The 20,284-nt window shown below is 42.6% G+C and overlaps 1 protein-coding gene across 1 annotated transcript in view; it reads left to right on the top strand.

Annotated features, from left to right (window-relative positions):
• The window catches only part of LOC147703285 (uncharacterized), a 243,233-nt gene that overhangs the window by 24,435 nt on the left and 198,514 nt on the right, over window positions 1–20,284 (top strand). Inside the window, exons 3-4 of the mRNA XM_086929485.1 lie at window positions 10,724–10,786; window positions 17,796–17,855. Of these exons, the coding sequence (XP_086785611.1) occupies window positions 10,724–10,786; window positions 17,796–17,855 (123 nt within the window). The remainder of the gene's footprint in view (window positions 1–10,723; window positions 10,787–17,795; window positions 17,856–20,284) is intronic.

The raw sequence follows: 20,284 nt of genomic DNA on the forward strand, positions 1-20,284 counted from the left end.
GGATTGCAGGTGCGCGAAATATAGTTAGTACAACTAACTATTTAGGAGCAATTTCAATGGTTTTGTATGAGTGAAATGTCCAGCTAACTATAACACCCCTAAAACTTATAGTTTTTTGAGTGAATTTCAAAGGTATTTTAAAAGCTAATTCCTAACTATATAAGGCCTGAAACCTATGGTTTTTTCAGTGAATAGATATATACATAGATACATATATATATATATTCACGTTTATGTTCATTCACTAGAAAACAACAGCTGAAACATTTTTAATGGTTCTGTCTCAGACTCCCGAAACCACTAAAATTAGCATATGGTCAGCAGACAGTCCTTGTGCATACCCTTCTGTGGCCACTGAGTGCAGTGGGGTTAGGGCATGGGTCTAACCACAGGCCAGGTCAGTCCCTGCGCCCTATCTTCTGCAATTCATGAACCCTAAAACCACAATACTCACCACCAATTAATGTGTGGTACTTAAATGTCAAGCCTAATGTCTTTGTCAGGGTGTCACCACAACAATAAAGCATTAATGTGTTGTGATAAGTTAATATTACCCAATTAAAACCTCAATGAATAGTAGCATCTTATAATTACTATGATTAAAACATATAATGATTTTAAAGGTAATTGTGTCATTGTTAATAAAACGTTTCAATATTTAATCCCCTGCACACGTCTCAATCAGCTGCAAAGTAGCTTTACGCCCTAACAACAAATGTTCTTGTATTCTAGAGCTGTAAGCCTATTCGTTCCAATTTTTGAAATGATTAGCAACTTTACATGGTTCTCCTAGGGTCATAAATGCGATCCCCTGGGAGACCTAAGGTATTGTTATAAATCAACTAACCTTTAAGGGGTTGGGGTAGCTGGAAGCCTCCCAAACACTTCCCTGGTGTTGTTGCTGCTATACTGCGGGTACCACCAGACAAATAAGTAAATATTATGCTTCTCCACTAAAGCTTGTAGGCGATCTCTTGGACATATGACCCTGCCCGCAGTATGGCCTTTGGTGTGCTAAAGGCCCAAAAGAATACATTTTTGAATGTTCATTTTACATTTACATTCGGACGATATTGCCATAAATACTTTTTTTTTTAAAACAAATTTTATTTGATAGATTGCACATATAATGCGACACCCCGCATTTCGGGGGAGGCCGCCAATCGGTACAGGGCATCATTGTCATAGCAATCTTTACATTATTTTATAAGGCAACAATATCAAACTGAACATTGTGAAAGTCCCCCCACCTCACCCCCCCAACCCCCCTCTCCCCCGTACCCCACCCATGAATACTTTTAGTGAATAGGACACTACAGAATAATATGCAAATCAGAAATATTCTTAGTCCCAAATAAGCAGCGAAATCAGGCAGCAGCCCTAGTAGCATCGGACAGTCATCTGGCTCATCCTCAAAATTATAAACAGTTTTCTTGCATAGCAAATAATTGGTTCTGCAGAATTATCATTGTGTGGGCAAAATAATTACATTCTGAGCAGATCAAAGCACAATTGTCTGAGAGGTGATATTGCCTTAGCATCTAAGAACTGCACAGTACATGAATATTAATTTTGCCTACTCTACAGTAATGTCATCAGGAGATGGCAAAACAAACTAGTTACATGAATAACCGCAAATTATTGCCAGGGTCACTGGAATTATGCATTTGTGCAGCCACAACGTTTTTCGCAATATTATGGATTTCCAGCAGTTGCCACATAATCCATCTTCTACTGCATAAACTGCAGATTTTAACAACAAATATTTCTAGCTCAAACGGATTAAAAGTTACTAGAAACGTTGCAACGGATGTTCATGCAAAGTGGAACATCTGTTACAAAGATTAACTGGTCATCTTTAATTTGCTTATTTATGTATGTGGTTTATAAACTGGTGCTGATGAAGCAAAATCTTACACTAGAAGTTATTACCATGTGTAAAAAATTACAAAATAATGAAGTAAAAATATCAAAAAATGTGCCACAATATGCTGCATAAGTTGCCTTTTCTTGATACATATTTTAGTCAACCCTGCTGCATAATTTGGTGTTCCCCTGCTGCATAATTCCAGTGGCCCTGAGTATTGGTAATCAATAAGGTACAGCAAGCTACCAGGAGGGCATTGGGAAATGTAACATTTCTGTGTGTGTGATGGAAGCTTTTAATCAAGAACAGAAAGAACAATGTCAATGGAAATTGCTGCAAATGGGTCCCGCCCTTTTAATCCATCTGGATTTTGCACTTTCACCTCTTTTTTGGACTTTTTAATGTGGATATGTCTCCCCACTCAAGTCTCACCCACTCACTTTAATAGGCAGAGTTCACCTCTTATGATGAGGCTGCTAAGATAGATTTTGTCTTGTTTGAGGCCTTATAATCTTGGTAGACACTCATAGGTAGGGTCAGTAGGGTTTACTGATGTACCTGCAGTATCACTGTATTATGCACATAGAGTAAAATCTACCTTCAAGTACAGTTTCACTTCCCTTAAGCCTGAAACATCCAGAGAGCATTAAAGTATGGCAGTAGTCGTTTACTTTGTTGAGGTGAATGAAAATGTTCTGCTACTGTTTGCTCCCTCTCTGTCCTCCAGTGTCTCTCCTTTTTTTTAAAGTTTGAGTTTATTGAGATCAAAAAACAGGAACATAAATGAAGAAAACAGGTAAATGTTACAATCTTACAAAATGATGATAAAAACATAATTAGTAACAAACTTAATAAAGTATAAAGAGACAAAGAAGAAAATCAGTCAAAAAATTTGTACAAAGAGAAAGCAACATCGTAAGCATAACCAAGCAAAGGAGAAAAAGAATCAACATTATTTCAAAAAGATAAAAAATGTCAATTAATTAAGGTAATGATAAAAAAGGCAATGGGAGGAAATTCAAGGTGGCTTACGTACATCATCAGAGTGGGATGTGGATGAGGTGGGCGGGGAAGTAGTTAGTGTTAGATAATTAGATAAAGGTAGCCACAGGAGATACCTTTTGATTGCTAAGGAGATGGGAGTGACATAATTTGTGTTTAGTCGATGGTGAAAACAAACCGCGTTCCACCAAGAGCGAAAGGTGACATTCTTCGCATCTTTCCAGTTAGAGGTAATGAGGTGGAATGCAATAGCAATTAAGAGGTCAAGGAGCTTAGTGTTTTGTAAAGATTGAGGCCATATAGGGGAGAGAGTACCTAGAAAGGCAAGAGTGATGGAGAAGGGAATTTGGACATGGAAAATTAATTGAATTTGGGACCAAACGCGTTTCCAGAACTGGGAGATGGGGGGACATTCAAAAAGCATGTGCTTTAAATCTGCAGAAGGATGTGCGCAAGACCAACAAGTGGAAGGGGTATCTGGTAAGAAGGTAGACAAAATTAGTGGAGTAAATAAAATCTGATTATAAATGAAAAAAGGGTTTGAGTGGTGTTGGCAGCTCTGGAGGTCTTATGAATCTTAAACCATATTTTGTCCCAGAGAGGAATTGACCAATCTTGAGATAAGTCTTTTTCCCAGGTTAATTCAGTTTTAGTTTTAGGCCTATCTAAGAGAGATTGAAAGGACTTATAAAGAAAAGAAGCCGATGGAGATTGATTTAACGCAGAAGAAATGGATTGAGAAGAGATGGGAATAGCAGTGGACAAGGGTAAAGATTGGATATATTGAAATAGGACAGGACAAAGCAAGTCGTATTGTGTATGAGAAGATAGGGGAAGGGACCTAAGTTCCGAGAAGGAAAGAGGTTGATTGTGAGAAAGAAGTTGAGAAATCTACCTTATACCTTTGGAATGCCAGGACTTCCAGTAAATAGTATGATTACAAATTTGAATATGTTTGTTATGCCAAATAGTTTGGAGATCAATGGAATGAAGAGATGGATAAGAGGAGGATATAAAAAGGTAAAAGTAAGGTACGAGAATGTGAGATAACAGGGTGTCGAAGAGAGGTCAATTTGGTAGAAAAAGAAAGAGTTTCCTGAAAGTCAAAGGGAGAGAAAAAGGAGGATTCTATTTTAAGCCATAAAGGGGGGTAGAACGAGAGATCAGTGGTAATCCAACGGGCAGCTTGTTTCAATGAGAAAGCGCGATGATAAGTTGAAAAGTCAGGAAAACGAAGACCGCCATAGGGTTTATCTTTCTTCAAAGATGTCAGAGATATGCGAGAACGTTTGCCTTTCCACAGAATTTTTGTAGAGTAGCGTCAATTCTCTTAAAGTAATAACCAGGAATATGGACAGGTATCATAGAAATAGTATATAGTACAATCGGTGACAACATAATTTTGATAGAATCAAGGCGACCCCACCAGGAAAGGAAGAGAGGATTCCAGCGGGATATAGCTGAATCAAAAGATGTTTTGACATAAGGTGTTTAAGGGGAGAATCTCACATTTATCTACACTAAGTCGGTAGCCAGAAACCTGAGAAAAAGAAGTGACCTGTTGAAGGAAGAAAGGAAGAGAAGATTGAGGGTTAGAACATTATAAAAGGATATCGTCGGCATAAACAGAAAGCTTAACTTGTTGAGAACCAAAATGGAACCCAGAAATATTATCATCCAGTCGAAATTTGGTCAAAAAAGGTTCCAGGGCCAAAACAAATAATAAAGGAGATAGTGGGCAACCTTGCCTAACACCTCTGTGCAAGGAGAAGTAATCTGAGACCATACCATTAGCAAAGATAGAGGCACGGGGACCAGAATAAAGCAAAGAAATAAGAGTAATGAATTTAGGTGGGAAACCAGCCCATTGCAAAGCCTGAAACATAAAGTCCCAACTAATCCTATTGAATTCTTTTTCTGCATCAAGAGATATGGCGGCCAAAGGATAATTAAGCAAAGAAGCTTTACTTAGGACAATAAAAAGACGCAAGAATTGTCAGAAGAAAGTCTACCAATGACAAAACCTGATCGTTCTGGGCCAATTAAGTCAGGTAACAGTGGATCCATTCTGAGAGCCAAAACCTTGGCAAAAATGTTATAGTCTGTGTTAACCAAAGAAATAGGGCGGTAGTTTTTGCAAAGAGTATGATCATTGCCATCTTTAGGGATTAAACAAATCATAGCTTCTTGAAATGAGCCTCGAGAGGAACCGTTTTTTAGTTTTTAGAAAAGATTGAAACAAAAGAAGTACATTTGGTAAAAGAAATTAAGCAAAGTCACTGTAAAATTCAATGGTAAATCCATTGGGGCCAGGCGCTTTTCCCCGGCGTAAAACTGAGACAGCGTGAGAAATCTCATTGAGAGAGATGTCCAAATCCAAGGAGGTAAAAATCAACATGAGTAGAAGGAGGGGAAGGAAAAGATTGAAAATAGGACAGGAGATCGGTTGAATTTGGGATGGATTCAGGGGTGTAAAGGTTTTGATAAAAATTGACAAACTCATGAAGAATGTCTTTGTCTTTGAATAAAGCATCACCTGTAGGACTTTGAACAGAATCAATTTTAGTTCTCTCTTTCCGTATCTTCAAATAATTGGCAAGCAGTTTCCCCATTTTATTCTGCCCTCCATAATAGCGGGAACTACATTTTAACAAGTAATTGGAGGCCGCGTCTGTAGTTAATTTATTAAATGTAATTTTGGCATCAATAAGTTCTTTGAGGGAAACTTCAGTGTTGGAGTGATAATACGTGTTCTCAAGGAGTTTCATTTTATTAAGGAGTAGGGTCCATTTAGCCTCCAAGGATTTTTTCCTCTGTGATACAAAATTAATAATAAAACCTCGAGCAGCTGCCTTAAAAGAATCCCACACCATAACAAAGGAAGAATCTGGGGTATGATTAATCAGAAAAAAATCAGTAGCAAAGTCGGTGAATTTAGTACAAAAATTGGAATCAAGGAGAAGGGAGTTATTAAATCTCCATCGACCGGATGAGGAGAGAAGGGAATAAGATCGATAGCCACGTGTACAGGAGCATGGTCTGAAATTAAAATGGACCCAATGTCATAGGAAGTGGCGTGTTGAGCTAGTGATTTACTAAGGAAAAGGTAATCTATACGAGATTGGAATGATGGGAAGGGGAATAGAAACTGTATTCTCTAAGGTCAGGATGACATAGTCTCCAAATATTGACTAAAGCTTTATGATGTATAGAATTAGTAAATTGAGTGTGCATTTTGGATGTACAAAATTTAACTTTAGAATTACGATCAAGGATAGGATCAAGGACTTGATTACAATCACCTCCAAGAATAAGATAATCATCATTAAGTGAATACAGTTGTTCAGAGATGGAAGGCCAGAAAGATTTATCAACACCAGTAGGGGTGTAAACATTGAAAATAAAAACAGGAATCTTATCTATAAGTAATTTAACAATCACCCAGCTGCCATTATCATCAAATTCATGAGAAATAGGAGAAACATTCAATTTTTTATGGCATAAAATCACAACACCATTTTTATAGCAGGGGAGTTAAATACATGACCCACCCAACATCTTTTAAGCTTAGAGGCCTCATTATCTGAAAGGTGGGATTCTTAAATCAGGGCAACATAAGTCTTGAGCTTAGCAAGATGAGACAATACCCAATGCCTTTTATTTGGATTATTCAAACCTTTAACATTCCATGTAGTAACTCGGAATTCAAGTCAATAAGAGAATATGAAAAAGTAAATTAAGCTCACAAGAGCAACCAAGAAAGAATATAAAGGAAGAAAATAATGAAGAGAATGATAGAGTAAAAGAAAAGAGAAGATGAAGGTAAAGAGAAGAAGAAAGAGAAAAGAGCAATAAGGTATAGAAATAAGAATAAAGGATAAGAAACAAGAAGACAGTACATGTCAAATACAGACGACTGAAAAACATACTTACGAGAACAAACGAAAAATGAGGGTGACGACTCCAAAAGACGACGACGGCGGACAACGAGAGCGCAACAAACAGCCGCTACAAAACATCTGGAATATACGAAACAGAAGGGGAACATCGGGTAGGGAAGGAAGACAATGACATCTGTAAAAAGAGAAATGGGGGTAGTAAATATGAGAAGGGAACATGAGAAAAAAGAGGTATATGCATACAAAAGAACGGCATTTAAAGATCAACAAGACAGAGAACATAACCATATAACCAACGCTATGGAAGACCAGTTAAACCATTATAAAAACCAGTTAAGCAATTAAGCAATTCCAGAGGCGTCCATTGCATCTGCTCCATGATGATGAAAGAATCTTGTAGAGCCACTGGATTTTCAAACGTGGAGGTTTCGTCTTTGTAAGTAACCTTGAAGAGACAGGGGTGGAGCAAGCCATATTTAGCGTAGAGAGCTCGTAATTGAGGACGCATGTCCAGAAACTTTTTCCGACGATCAGCTGTTGTTTTTAGCTACGTCCTGTGACAGATATAGGCGATGACCCTCTCACATAATTTGCTTTTTAGCTTTGGCCGCTGAGAGAACCTATACAAGATCGGTATATTGCAGAAACAACATGATGACACCTCGTGGATTGTTAGACACTTTAGGACCCAGTCTATTGGCTCTTTGGATGTTGATGGTAAATGAGGCGGGTAAGTCCAGAATCTTTGGGAGAAAAGTTTGAAAGAAGGCAGTAGGATTTGACCCCTCCGAAAGTTCTGGAAGACCTTAAAGACGAAGGTTGTTTCTGCGGTTTTGATTTTCCAAATCCTCCGCTTGAAGTTTGAGTTGAAGAATATCCACTTCCATCGAAGAAATACGAGAGCAGGAAGAGATTCTGTTGATTGTTCTAGGATGATAACATGAGAATCCAGCGAGGACCATTTATCATGCATAGTTTGTAAAGTTTTAGTGGTCATCTCCTTAAATGGCTTGAGGGCACGTATTTCTTCCAATATGAGATCCATAGTTGATGAGGAAGAAGTAGAGGTCGGAGAGGGTGGATCTTTCTTTAGACTTTCGGTAGATGCTGTCGTTGTTGGAAGCTTGCTGGCAGTATGCATTTTGGGAGATGTTCCAGGTTGCAAATCAATTCTTGGAGCAGGATTATCTTCCAGATCTTGAATTGTGGAGTCAGAGTCTGAGCATATAATTGATTTTTTTGCTGCAGAGAGTTTAAGACTGCGCACTTTCCCCATATAGAAGTAAAAATAACGTGAAAAAGGGGCACAAATTATCAATTCTTCACTGCACAGAAGGATGTCCAGAGCTCCAGTTAGATGACATGAGGAAAAACATGAAAAATGTATTCAAAATGGCCGCAAAATCAGTCAGACGTCATACTGAGGAGAAAAAGCGCAGAAAAAACCATATAGGCAGCATTAGTAGGGAAGTAGAGCCCAAAAATAGAAAAGTACTGCAATAAAAATGCCAGCCATGAAAAGTGTTGAAGGGGAGAAGCCATCCATAGAGCAATGCAGCTGAAGGGAAAATTGCATGAAAACGCGAGTCAAAATGGCGGCCGGAATCTGAAAAAGCGATTTGCGCCGAATTTAGCCCTGGAAAGCCATTGTATTGCGCTAAAACATGAAGCGCCAGGCTCACCTCATGTTCCAATGTCCAAATGTGGGCTTTACAGCGTTCGTCCCCCGATGCAACCCCCGAAAAGTGTGAGGAAGCGGCGGTTGACGCAGGAGCTCCGCCGTCAAGCCGCCATCCCAGATGTCGCGCAAGCCATGCCCCCTCCAGTGTCTCTCCTGATAACAGGAGTTCAGCTGTGTTTAGAGCAGCCATTTAAATGTGGGTTTAAGGCTATTCATTCATATCAGGTTTCAGGTGCCATTTTTGTAAGCTATGTATAGTTGAAATCATGCTGTTAGGCAGTGGATAATTTGTAAAAATAATAAGTGCCTTGGCTCTTGTCAGGAGGCAGCATACAATAGCCCATTTCTCCTGTTAGCGCCACCTAAAACAGAACCAACTACTAACCAGGACACCCTAAAAGTGAGGAAAGGATGTGACGGAACGGCCAGACCTGCCGACTTTGGAGCTGGGGAACCAGGTTTGAGTCTCGGCGTCAGCACATCATCCTGTGTTTCTAGGCAAATCACGTAATCTCCTGGTGCCTACCGAAAATAAATGTGTCCCTAACTGGTGCTCATGAAAAGCACTCCAATTCCTTTGGATCGAGTTCACGCAATAAGCGCCGTTGATGATGATTAAGTGTCAATGCCTAGCATCGGAAACAACGGGTTCAAGTTGAGCACTACTGGTAGGTGTACTCACAGAGCAACCAAGACATGCTCCTTAGAACATCAGTTTGCATTACAGGGTGATGCTGCAAATATAAAAAAGTAAACACTGACAAAGCAAAAAAAGAGAACGTAAATAAAAATAAATTATACAGAGATTAGCCCATCAGCCCTGTCACAGTGGACTACTTTTTTAAATTGACAAGTACATATGTAGTTGAAAATGCAGTTGCTCACAGTGAGTAGAGCCAATGGCTGAAGTGGGCTGACCTACTACCCTAATTTGTATGCGGTGGTGGGTGGTAGCAAAATGTGAATGGCAGCTGAAACAGACCAATGGAGAAGACCACTAACCGAAAGCCACTCTATGTTTTTGTTTTACAGTTTTACATAGCACCACTCGATTCAAAGGTATCAGAGCTCTTTAAATGAGCACCAGTTACATTACACAGGGTCACACAATTTTGTTTTTAGGCGCTGGGACATTAGGTGATTTGCCCAGAATCACAGGGTGTTGCGGCCAGGCCAAGACTCAGACCTGGTTCCACAGTTCCACAATTGGCAGCTCTGGACTTAACCCCAAATCCTATGAATATACTTGTTTATTTTCTATTTATGATTTTTTATAAAATCATAGTCTCGCAAAACAGCTAAAGTTGTCTCTGGCCAGACATAAAACGGAGAGAAAGCATGTGATTTTAAGCATGGAAAGATTCATGGAGGCGACAGATACAGCCACATGAGTGAGAATTTCATCTCCCTGGACCTTGGAGTAAAAATAAAGAACTGCAAAATGCCAAATCAGCTAACATTGCTTCCTGCATGCTCATGCATAAACCATTAAAAAACACCTTTTTGCCAAGCTTTCGGTGGAGTTCACCACCACCCACCCCAAGTGCAGACAGAATCTTCCAGATCCTCATTATAGTTTATGAGTAAGATTGAGGAGTCTAACTGGCAGGCGAAAGCTGCCAAAGGCAAAAACTGTACCAATTTGTGACAAAATATGTGTAGGTTGCTTTTTAATTGAGTTGTGTGAGAATCGTGACCAATCTTCTCAACCAAACAAGAGGGATTAAACAAATTCCTGTAGCATCTTGAAGCTCTGGGTGGGAGTGGGGTTACACTCGAGTTGAGTTTTCCAAAGTGTATATTATTTATCTGGTGTCAGCAGATGTTGAACAAGTCTAAATTGATAAGGACTGATAGGAGTAAGCACTTAACTAGTGGCAAATGAATTTGAAAGGACTATAAAAATATGTGCATAATTAACGTTTTGCCTGTGAAATGTTTTTTGTGGTTCTTTGGGACTTATTCCGAGCTCACAGGTAACTTGAAAGTCCTCGGATTTCTGGAAGAAACCTTAAAGGTAGAGGGTAAGTTACGGGCTGAACTTCTCCCTTAATTCTATTTCAACGTTAATATAAATTCAGCTGTTGCAATCTCCTATGTAGTCAAGATTTCCTAAAGAAACTAGACGATTTGCAGTTGAAGTTAAATTAGGTGGTCCATCTGGTGACCATTTTTATCTGAACTGAACTATGTTTGGGGTCAATGCAAAAGTCATCATCAATTTTGTAAAATATAATGCTTGTTTTTCACTTTGTACCTTCAATTCTATTTCAGACTAAAGATGTCCGTGCCACTATAAAAAGTCTTAGGAATTTCCTATGCTGTTTCATAAACAATGTAAGTCAGAATTATTTTCTTTTAACCTCTCTACACTTCTAAGTAGAAACATTCGTTAGGCAATCTGTTCAACCCTAGTGTTTAGATAAAGCTTCAGGGGGGTCATGCCTTAGAGGCCATTTACTCTCAGGCCAGCACATAAAATCGCTCATTCATTCTGCCTGTGGGAAGTCGTAACAATTCATCTAGAGGGCCAAAAAATGTTAGTTCTGCCGAAGACAGGACCAGCCCCACAAACTCAACACCAGAGGATAACATTGCCCACTACAGTCCCAAAAGGACAACCATGCTCTGCATCCTGACCCTCATTGCCCATAGGCTGGCAGTACCAACACAGCGGACAACCAACATCCCTCGCAGACAAAGCCGATGGCTATGCTGTGCTTGTTGGCCTCTGGTACCATCGGAACAACAACTGCCAGAATCGGAGGAGTCACACAGCCAGCCCTATCCAAGTTCCTCACACGTGTATTGGATGCCATCATCAGCTCTGTACCCCAGCACCTGCACTTCTCACACACTGCGCAGGAACAGCTGGAGACCAAGCAAGGCTCCTACGCCATTGCTGGCTTCCCAAACGGGTTGAGGGCAATTGATTGCACACATCTACTCCTTGTGCCCCCTGCCGCCACTGCACACAATCACCACAACAGGAAGCACACCCATTCCATTAATGTCCAGGCAATAGTGGACCACCGGGGACACAAATGTTGTCGCCAACTACCCAGGCAGTTGGCATGATTCCCTCATCTTCCGACAGTCCATCAGCAACCAGCACTTTGAGGTTGGCACCTATGGCTATGAACTGCTCGTCGGTAAGTAACAACTGAACACACAACACACCTCAACTCCACCAAAATACAGCTCACAGCTCTGGGAATGCACACGTTACAAAATCACATACAACATGACAACCAACATGCCCACATACCAGACACGAAAACACAACTTACTGTGGCAACCTGGGTTAGCCATGTACACAAACCAGCAACTGCATGGCACCTCAGCCACACAATAACAGAATGTGGGGAGAGGTGGGAACCAGGCATGTGCAAAGGGGACATTTTCATGTCAATATACACTGCTGGTGTTTGGAGTGTACTGGACATTGGATGCAACCATGTTACCTCAGCCAATAGGAAAGATCGCAGAAGAGTAGCTTGTTACGTCCCCCCTGTAAGCGTGAGCGGAGTGGGCTGGCCCGGGGTACGCCAGACCAGCATAGAGGTGTGAATAAAAAGCCAGTTGCTCTGAGCGTGGTTCTCTTCCGCAATGGCCAACGTGTCTGCCGGGGCGGCGCCTCTCACCTCGCCACGAGGCCAAGGCCATGAACGTTGGTGCCTGCGATCCTGTGCACCAGCTGCACCCCAGGTGGATGGTTCCCAGAACTGTCCTGCCCGCCCCTGTGCACCCAGGCCTCACTGCACACCTACCGACACCGGCGTGCGTCAAGGAGGGCTCACCACATGCCAGTGCAAGCTCCAAGCCGGGACCTTGACAGCCTCCTCAGACCATCGCTAGCCTCCGCGACACAGGCCCACATTACTCCTTTCTCGTTGACGTACGCCACCGCTGCCTCCGGCTCACACTGCGGTCCAGTAGGTCATACGTTTGGAACTGAGTCTTGATTTCATGATGCCCGAGTCCATATGTGAATGGGATGTTTTATGTCACTGTACTCCCTACGATGTGGTGCCACCCACTCTGGGCATAGCATTCCAACGACACATGACTTTGGTCACTTGCTCACTACTGCCTTCGGCCGTACCTGAACCGCAGAGTAATCTGTATACTACCTACACTACGGTTCACCCAGCCTCATACAAATCCAATCCAGTCCTGACCAGGCAGGACACAGCATTGTCGCACACGCTCAGCTCCGGTGGTTCTACCTCCATCAACCACAAATCATCGCCACATGCCATTCTAACGCAGTGTGTGAGACTTCCAGGAGGAGCTGGCTGAACAGCGCTTGGCCCGCAGTGACCGCAGGCTCCGGCCCACCTTGCTGTCCAATAGGTCGCACATTTGGAACTGAGTCTTGGTGTATTCATGGCAGAGATTATACCATTGTACAGGCCTCATCGCAGATTGCATCCCCTTTCAGCTCTGGTGCCACTATCTCTGTGCCCCGAAATTCATGGACACTCTCTGGTTGAACTTTGGTGGTGTCTGAGTCTATGGCCTGGGGGTTGTCTTCATCATCATGTAGCTGATACTGACTTGGTGTGAAAAATGAGTCTGTAGCATTCATCACCTCCATATTAACTGTTTCTGCTTGGTTCAACCCTCTGCATCATGCCCTGGAAGAACACCTTCCACTGTCCTCCGAAACACTCCACGACATTCACCTTGGAGAACGATGAGGACCCGCTCTTCTCTGGTGCCCCTATATCAGTGCACCGCAAGTCACCGTCCCATGGCAGTGTGCCTGTGCGGGCTTCACTGCATCTGGTGCCACTAACTCTGTGCAGCTCAAGTCATGGACCCAGTCTGACTGGCTTTTGTATGGCCTTTGAGTTGATGGCCTGGGGGTCATCAACGCCATGGGCCTGTGTCCCTGCACTGGTTGCTGCCTCCGGCCTGAACTACGGTCCACCAGGGCTCAAACATCGAATCCAGTCTAGACCTGCCGAGACGACGCATCACTGCAGGATGCACATGCCACCACCGCCAGGACCACCTCCAATCGACAACTGCCAGAGTCGAAAGAGTCCTACAGCCAGGCTATCAGAGTCGCACACACTTGTCGCGGATGCCATCATCATCTTGATACCCTGCTCAGCTCTTCAGGTGTCACTGACTCAGTTCCCCACAACTCATGGACCATTTCTGATTGAGTTTTGTGCTGTGGACAGCTCACGCAACAATGTCCCCTCATGCAATGGGGAAGACCTGGGACGATGATGAGGAAGATAAAGCAAGTGTGCGGAAGGGAGAAGGCCCAGACAATGGGAGGGCAGGAGGCAACAACCAGAAGGCAGGAGTGCAGACTGGAGGTGGCAGTTCAGCTACACACCAGGAGCTATGATTGAGTATTGTGCTGTGGACTGCGGACACAACTATTTCACCTCAGGCAATGTGGAGGACCTGGGACGATGATGGGTGAGCTGTGGCAGGTGCAACACACCCTACTGCAGCTGCAGCAGGGATATCCCAAAGGGTCACAACCTGAGACAATTTCTCACATGAGCATGTTCAGCTCTGGTGCCCCTACCTCAGTCCATTGCAACTCATGGAACCTTCTGACTGAATATAAGGGTGACCTCTGTACTTGCTCCGGCTACCACTATGATGCCTCGCAGTTGTTTGTGTTATGTGGGTGTTTTCTGTTTCCACTTCAATAGTGATCACTGTTGTAGTTGTTACCAGCTCCAACCACTCCCTTAGGGCAGGATCACACTCACCCCACACCCATCCAGCAAAGGCGTTACTGGTCATGTGGGCCTGGTAATAAACAGTAGCTGGGTGTATGTGCCCATAGCCCGTTCAACTGACTATTACAGTGTGTCTGTGTGTTCATTACGTATGCATGGTATTCCCGGGCCCTACCACATTACATTGTGCGGTGTACAACGTAGGCAATCTAGTCACCCCAGGCAGTGGGTAAGACCTTCGACATGTAGCTCGGTCGTCCCCCCATCAATATGTTAGAGGAGTGGACTGGTGTGAATGATTATCCCGGGGCTCTAGGAGTGGTTCAGTACTGGAATTGCGCAAATGTGTGTGTCTATGTCGCAGTATATGTCTCCATTGTTGAGTGTAAGTGGTCCCTGATGGGAATTAGCCACCCGCGTATGTGATCTAGTTTGGCTGCCATTAGTTCAAACACCACCGCACCTGTTCAGCCACCTCCCTCTTGCAGTCTAACACCTGGCCTTGGAATGCGATGTGTGCTTGGGTGAGGTGCTGGGAGCCAGCCGTGGTGGTGTGTGCCTCCTGCTGTGTGGTCTGTGCAGCAGGTGGGGTCTCCGGGATGCAGCTGGGCTGCCATGCTCCTGGAGGTGGGTTGCCGTAGATGTCCATGAGCTGTTGTAGGGCAACGGTGTGGAGGTCCTCTTCATCATCACTTATGAGTTGTCTGGTCTGCACTGCAGGAGGTGTTGAATGTCCCTCTGCCATGTGAAGGGGAGATGCATGTGAACATTGTGTTGACTTGTATGTTGACGCGTTGTACAAGTTTACATACAGACTGCATGACACTGTATATTGTGACTGTTTGTGAGGAGCTGACTATTTGATGCAGACCAGTGGACATTTCTACGACATCACGGATGTGTGTTAGTACTTGGCCATTTTCAACTCACACTTCCCTGCCATGCCAGGAGGTATTGGTCCGTTCTACGGACAAGCGGCCCCAGTTATGTCCCCTGTTCTGTTTTGGACGTGTTGCGGTTTGTACCACATTTTTGTCAATGTTGATGTGCTCTGCATGTTATGTGTGTGTGCTGCATTTTGAGAGAGTAGCCCCCTGCAGCTCTGATTTTGTGGCCCCTTATCCCTGTCTTGGGGTGTGCCTTTGACTTCTGTGCCTCTACAGCGCTGAGATGTTGCATACTTGGGTACATTGGTCTCTTGGTGAGAGTTGGGGGTCTGGGGTATGTTTTGACCGCAGACGTGTTGTTGACGTCAGGAGTTGTTTGGGCACGTGGATGTGTCAGAGTGTGATCTGCTCCTTTATAGATGTGGTCCACACTCAGCCACCTCAGTGTCATTGCGTGCAACGTTTCATGATATATTGACTGGGGCAATGCTATTCGTCATGCAGTGTCACTCGCATTGTCAGAGTTGCTCACAGACACGCCGCATTGCTGGATTTGATACATGAGCATGGGTTGGTTGTGAGATTGGTGGTGTGTGTGATGGGCCCCCTTTGGGCACATATTGGACGGGAGCCTACTTGCTGTTTCAAGATGTGCTGCAGGGTGGCAAGGGGATCAGGGACATGCTGCAGAGTTATTGAGGGTGTACAGTGTGCTCTACTTAATTGTGCATGTGTTCCATTGAGCCCATGTCCCCCCAGTCCCTAGTCATTACTCACCCTGTTGCATCAGGTCTTGTTGGGCAGTGTGGGGGTCTCCCAAATCCTGCCACTGTCTCAACACTGATGACTGTGGAGACCATTTCCTCCATCTCATCCAGCTCCTCCTGTGGCACTGGACTCCCACCTCCTGTCTGCATTGCTGGCCTCTGGTTGTTTGCGAGTTTCTGCTTGGTTTTGCTCTTCACATTTTTCACCTCTTCCGTTGTCCTCCTCTGCACTCCGTCTGCATTCACCTTGTCCATGATGGGCTACCATATCCCATTTTTTGTCACCAATGACACAGTGGAGGTGACGAACAGTGGTTGATGGTGTTCTGTCACCTCCATTATCAGGATCCTGTTTTCTTGCGGTCTGAACCGTGTCTTCCTCCTTTTCTTGTCCCTGCCTTTCCCTGAGGTCCCGGCCTGGTCGTCTGTGGGGCTTGTGGGGTTTGCGTTGTCCTCTGCACTCGTTCCGGGCACATTCATAGTGCTACACAGTTTATTTATGTATTTTTTATTGTTGACTGCTTTTATGGTGCATTTTCCCGCATGAGGCATGTGAATTTGGGACATCGCAACTTTTTTTGCGTTCGTTTTTTTGCATTTTTCCTGCATCATGTTCGTTTTAATGCGATCATTTGGCATGTTATCATGGAACTATTGCATGGTGCCGCCGTGTTGAGAATACAACATTAAGACGCTGTTATTTTCCCATGATAGACTGTGATATGCAAAGTTGCGTTAAGCAAATTTTGTGATGATTAACACACGTGCTTGAGAATATCCCCCTAGGTATTCTATTACTGTGACGTCATTCTGGGAACCTATGATATGTTTCCGATATCCTAAGATGATCTAATAGAAAAATAGTCTGTTTTATAGGACTTGGCATTGCTTCATATATGTTGCCTGAAAGTTACTGTGGTGATCTGGGTTGGTCTTAGGGTAACTAGCAGCAGCAGAGCTTTGTGAATAAAAGTATCCCATTCAGCTGCAAAGTTTATGTGGATTTACAGTAGGTTTCTCAGTTCCACATATTTTATAGTTTCCAACTGAATAGTATATTTTCACAATTTTTAGCCAATCCTCAAATATCAATTTTAAATATTTACCACGTAAAGTACAATAATATTGACTACAATAATTCTGTGGACAAAATATCGAAAAAACAGATAGGTATATATTTAATCGTTTTAATAATTAAAACTAACTGTAATCAATTTAACAACAAATTGATATATATATAAATATAATATATATGTATATAAAATACAGAAAAGTAAACATAAATTTAAGTTAAACATATGAATAAATATGTAACTTCAAACAAAATCCAATCTAAGAAACAGAATGGAAAGTATTGGACTTTGGATGCTCAGGTTTACTATTCTCACTCCTTAATGAGCAACAGCTATGAAAATGTTAGACTTTGGCAGGGTTCAGAATAAGCATGGGCGAATTTTGCGAATTCGCGATCCGCGAATTTACAGATTTGCGAATTCGCAATCTGCAAAATTCGCGAATTAGTGCAAATTTGAGGATTTTTTTATTTTTGCGTGTTCGTGGGTGTTCGCGGGGCACTTTGCATGTTCGCGGGTGTTCGCCGGGCGCTTTGCGTGTTCGCGGGGTTTTTTTTTGCCTGGTTAATCACTGCCACCCTCTTGTTTTTTATGCCCTTCTGCCCTCTGTACCACTCATTTCTGTGCCCTTCTGCCCTCTGCCCCACTCATTTTTTATCCCCTTCTGCCCTCTGTCTCACTTTTGTGCTCTTCTGCCCTCAGCCCCACTTAGAATGGCGCCGGCAAGCTGCCAGCGCAATTCTAAAATAGCTACAAAGAGCTTCAACAGGAAGCTCTAATAGATAAAGTAAAGCAGGTGCTTGAGTTGAAGGTCAAATTAAGTTACACAATCATTAATCACCCCAAGTTTGTTTTATATTACCTTTTTCGTTACAATAATCTATCCTCCTCATTGTTTCTTTTAGAATGGTGACATAAATGTGGAAGAATTAAAAAAGGCTCTCACAGACCTACGCACAACATTGGTAAGCTATATTAAATCTTTTATCTATCTTTTTGGAAAACTTCTCCAGGATATATCATTAGAGCTTTTACTAGTGCGCCATCTTTACAATGTAAAAGGACACAATTTCCTAACAAACATAAGCTGCCTATAATAAACCAACCATTGGCAAAAAATGCTGCTTTAGAAAATGTATCCATCAATTTAGGAGAGTGGTATTATTTTACTTTAGGGCTGTTCGTTCTTGAGACTGAAGTATGCAAATAGTGATGGATAAAATGCTTGAAATAATCTCTGCCACTGGTAATTACTCTGGCCCTATCCCATTTAATCATTATTTGCACATAATATCACAACAGTTTGGACCCAGCAATATGAAAATCAGTCTTGACCCTGCTCCAATTGGAACAGTCAGTCCAGGTCCTCCGTGATTCGGAACACAAGCAACCTAGGACAGGTTTCAGCCTGATAAGGGCTCATCAGCCAGGAATAGATTGGTTCCAGTAAAACAATGTGCATGGGACCCATGTCTAGGTATACCCATCCCTCTTAGGGTGACCCGCTGAAGTATACAAAAACTTGTTCCCATGAGGAGTAGGGTAAATGCTGATTTGCATATGGTTGGGTCCAAACTGAGGTAGCACAGTGAACAAAAGAACAATGGGTATGGATGCTACCCGGATTGATTGCCAGTGGTTAGACTAATTGCAAGCATTCCTACCATCTCCTTTTGTGAATATGATGTACCACCCTACATGGCAACAGTATGCCCAGACATGGGTCCCATGCGCACGCTCCTACTGGAACCAAGTCTGGTTGATGAGCTCTTATCAGGAGGAAACTGTTCCTAGGCTGCTTTTTTCCCATTACGATAAGGACCTGGCCTGGCAGTTCAGGCTGGACTGTTCCCATGAGGACCAGGGTCAAGGCTAATTTGCATATGACTGATTTCAAACTGAGGTGGCATGATATGCAAAAGAATTATGAGCTGGGATGCTTCTCTGTTTGAATTCCTATGGTTATACAAATCACAAGCATCACTTCAATCTTGTTTATTACTAACACGAATACTGTACAAGAAGTCAAATAGGGAATTTTAGTATTTACTTTACAAACGAATACAATGAGTTCAATAGCTAAAGCAATAAGTAGATAAATATGTACCAGGAAGGGTATTTAACAAACAATAAGGTGAGACAGGTTTGTTACAGCGGCATAAGTTGCAGTAATGTACTACTTTGTTCTGACTGACTAGTTCTACAGAATTATTTTATTAAAAGGATGCAAAACCCTCATCTACTATTGTGACATGGTTCAGTATCAGTTGTTGCTCATCACCAAAGATCTGAGTGATGTATGAGTTCGACTCTCTCTGATCAGGAGTTCATAACACATTCTTTTTAGTGAAGCACCATCCATGGTTGTAGAGATAGCTGTTGATCTCTTTTCTTTTAAACATTTTTATTGTTTTGAATTCTTGAAGGACAAGTAAAACAAATATGGCTTATATGGATGACATAAGTTATTACAGTATGATTTACATATGAGTTAATCCAAACGTCTGTAATCGTAACGTGCAATACGATAAGAGATTGAGTGCTAAAGTGTTTATTCGCAGTGCAGAAAGCTAATGTTGTCAGTGGACCCATCATGACTTTCTCCATCAGTCCTATAGGGTATAGAACAATTGTGTGTAAAGTTTGTATCAGACTAAAGTGTGCGAGGTCATGAACCCCAGACTTTGTTGTGTTTGTAGGGGCAACATCTGGCTGTATAAACAGCCTTCTTGAGTGTGCAACTGTGGTCCATTCCCTGTTTCCATTCTAGTAACTTGGGGGAGTTGAGTTCTCCAGTGTTTGGCTATATCGCACTTAGCGATTAAGGGCCAGATGTACCACCATTTTTTTGCAGTTGCAAACGGTTAATTGTCCCGTTTGAGACCGCAAAAAAGGGCCCTGGCATGTAAAAATGCTATTTTGCGAGTCGGTGACTCGCAAAATAGCGTTTGCAACTCTCTTTATTAAAAAGGGGCTTCCCTTCCTAATAGCGAGTCACAATGGAATGTACCGTGTTTTATTAATGAGGCAGGCAATTTGCAACCCCATTAGGAATCGCTAACAGTGTCTGAGACACTGTTGTAAATTGCATTTTGCGAGTAGTAAAGTGACGCAATGTGCAAGTCGCAATATGTCGTACAGCTAGCCCTAGGTAACCAAGGTATAAAAGGGTGAGGCTAGTGCAGTTCCCCCCTTGCTTCTCAATAAGCCCCTGTAAATGCACTTTGGGTGCGAGACCTAGCGAGTGCCCAAGTGATGTGATGTGATGTGGATAGGAAATACTGGATTCATCTCCAATAATGTTCTATGTCTGGCATTCCCAAGCTACGTGTAGTAAAGTACCTATTGTAGATCTGATGCAGTCGCATACCAGTGGGTATGCACGGTTCATTTT

The sequence above is a fragment of the Lissotriton vulgaris genome, chromosome 7 (assembly GCF_964263255.1).
Source record: "Lissotriton vulgaris chromosome 7, aLisVul1.2, whole genome shotgun sequence".
Classification (NCBI taxonomy): domain Eukaryota; kingdom Metazoa; phylum Chordata; class Amphibia; order Caudata; family Salamandridae; genus Lissotriton; species Lissotriton vulgaris.